This window comes from Myotis brandtii, unplaced genomic scaffold, assembly GCF_000412655.1.
Source record: "Myotis brandtii unplaced genomic scaffold, ASM41265v1 scaffold1026, whole genome shotgun sequence".
Classification (NCBI taxonomy): Eukaryota; Metazoa; Chordata; class Mammalia; order Chiroptera; family Vespertilionidae; genus Myotis; species Myotis brandtii.
The window spans coordinates 398,680-399,928 of NW_005353435.1; the positions used below are offsets into that span (position 1 = coordinate 398,680).

Sequence of the window (1,249 nt, forward strand, 5' to 3'; positions counted from 1 at the left end):
GTGTGATCCGCGCGCTTCAGGGACCCCCAGGCGGAGCCCGGCCCGAGCCGCCTGGCCACACAGCACCATCGATCTCATAAATATTTCGGCAGCAACAGCGGAGACGGCTTACCGTGGGCGGCCTTCCCGCGGTCCAGCTCCCTCTGCAGCCGGCTGTAATCGGCCTTCACACCCCCCAGCGCGGCGACGTTCCTGGCGCTCAGCCCCGCCAGCCGGGCCAGGAGGCCCTCCAGCCCGTCCCTCTCCAAGGTCAGCGCGCCGATCTCCTCTGCGAGCTCCTTGGCCGTGGAGAAATGGTTTCCTGCGGCACCGCGTGGAGAGAAGGAGACGTAAGCTTTGAGGCACCCCCAGGCCTGAAGGACTTATTGTTTTTTAATATATTTTTATTGATTTCAGAGAGGAAGGGAGAGGGAGAGAGGGAGAAACATCCATGATGAGAGAGAATCATGGACCGGCTGCCTCCTGCACGCCCCACACTGGGGATCAGGCCTGCAACCCGGGCATGTGCCCTGACCGGGAATCGAACCATGACCTCCTGGTTCCTAGGTCGATGCTCAACCACTGAGCCATGCCGGCCGGGCTGGACCCGGTTTTCAAGCAAGAGATCGAACAGTCGGGGGGGGGGGCACCAACTGTGCCCCCAACTGAGCCACCAGGCAAAACACGCCCCAGCGTGCCATCGCCTCCTGGGGACGGTCCAGAGAGAAAAGGCGTCTGAACACACGTGGAAAGAGCTCAGGCAGACACGAGGGCCCAGGCCCATCTGCAACTCAGCTCGAACCCGAGACCCAGGCCCTCGATCAGACGTGAACGATCATTAACTGAGCCCCGGGCCCCGCCTGCCGCCTGGGGAGCACGGCTGGGAAACGCATCGTGAGAGCCGTGCAAGTGTTAGCCACGCACAAGGAGCCCAGTTCCCAAAGAGGCCGTTCATGTCGGAGCGCGAGCCCACGGAATGCTACGCCGCCCTCGGCTGATATTTCAGACGCGTCCTGGCCTCAGTCCCCAGCCCGAGGCCAAGCTCGCTGACGGCGGGAACCGGCCCAGAGCCCCGTGAAGGGAATCAGAGAGGTACAGACGCTGACTCCTGAAGGGAGGCCCGTCAGGACCCGGTGACCCCAATCTCCGAGACTCTAATGGGCCTGCTCCTAGACGCCACCGAGGGTTGGCGTGGAGATGAATGTCTCGCCTTCGCCATCTCGCGACACACATGCCCGCCTTCTCAGCAGCCACGGAAGTGAGCACGCTT

General features: G+C 63.0%; 1 protein-coding gene across 1 annotated transcript in view; it reads right to left on the reverse strand.

Moving 5' to 3' along the window:
* Positions 1-1,249, reverse strand: part of DISC1 (disrupted in schizophrenia 1) — a gene marked incomplete at its 5' end in the record, with an annotated part of 48,837 nt that overhangs the window by 31,012 nt on the left and 16,576 nt on the right. Inside the window, one exon of the mRNA XM_014535935.1 lies at positions 113-301. Within this exon, the coding sequence (XP_014391421.1) occupies positions 113-301 (189 nt within the window). The remainder of the gene's footprint in view (positions 1-112; positions 302-1,249) is intronic.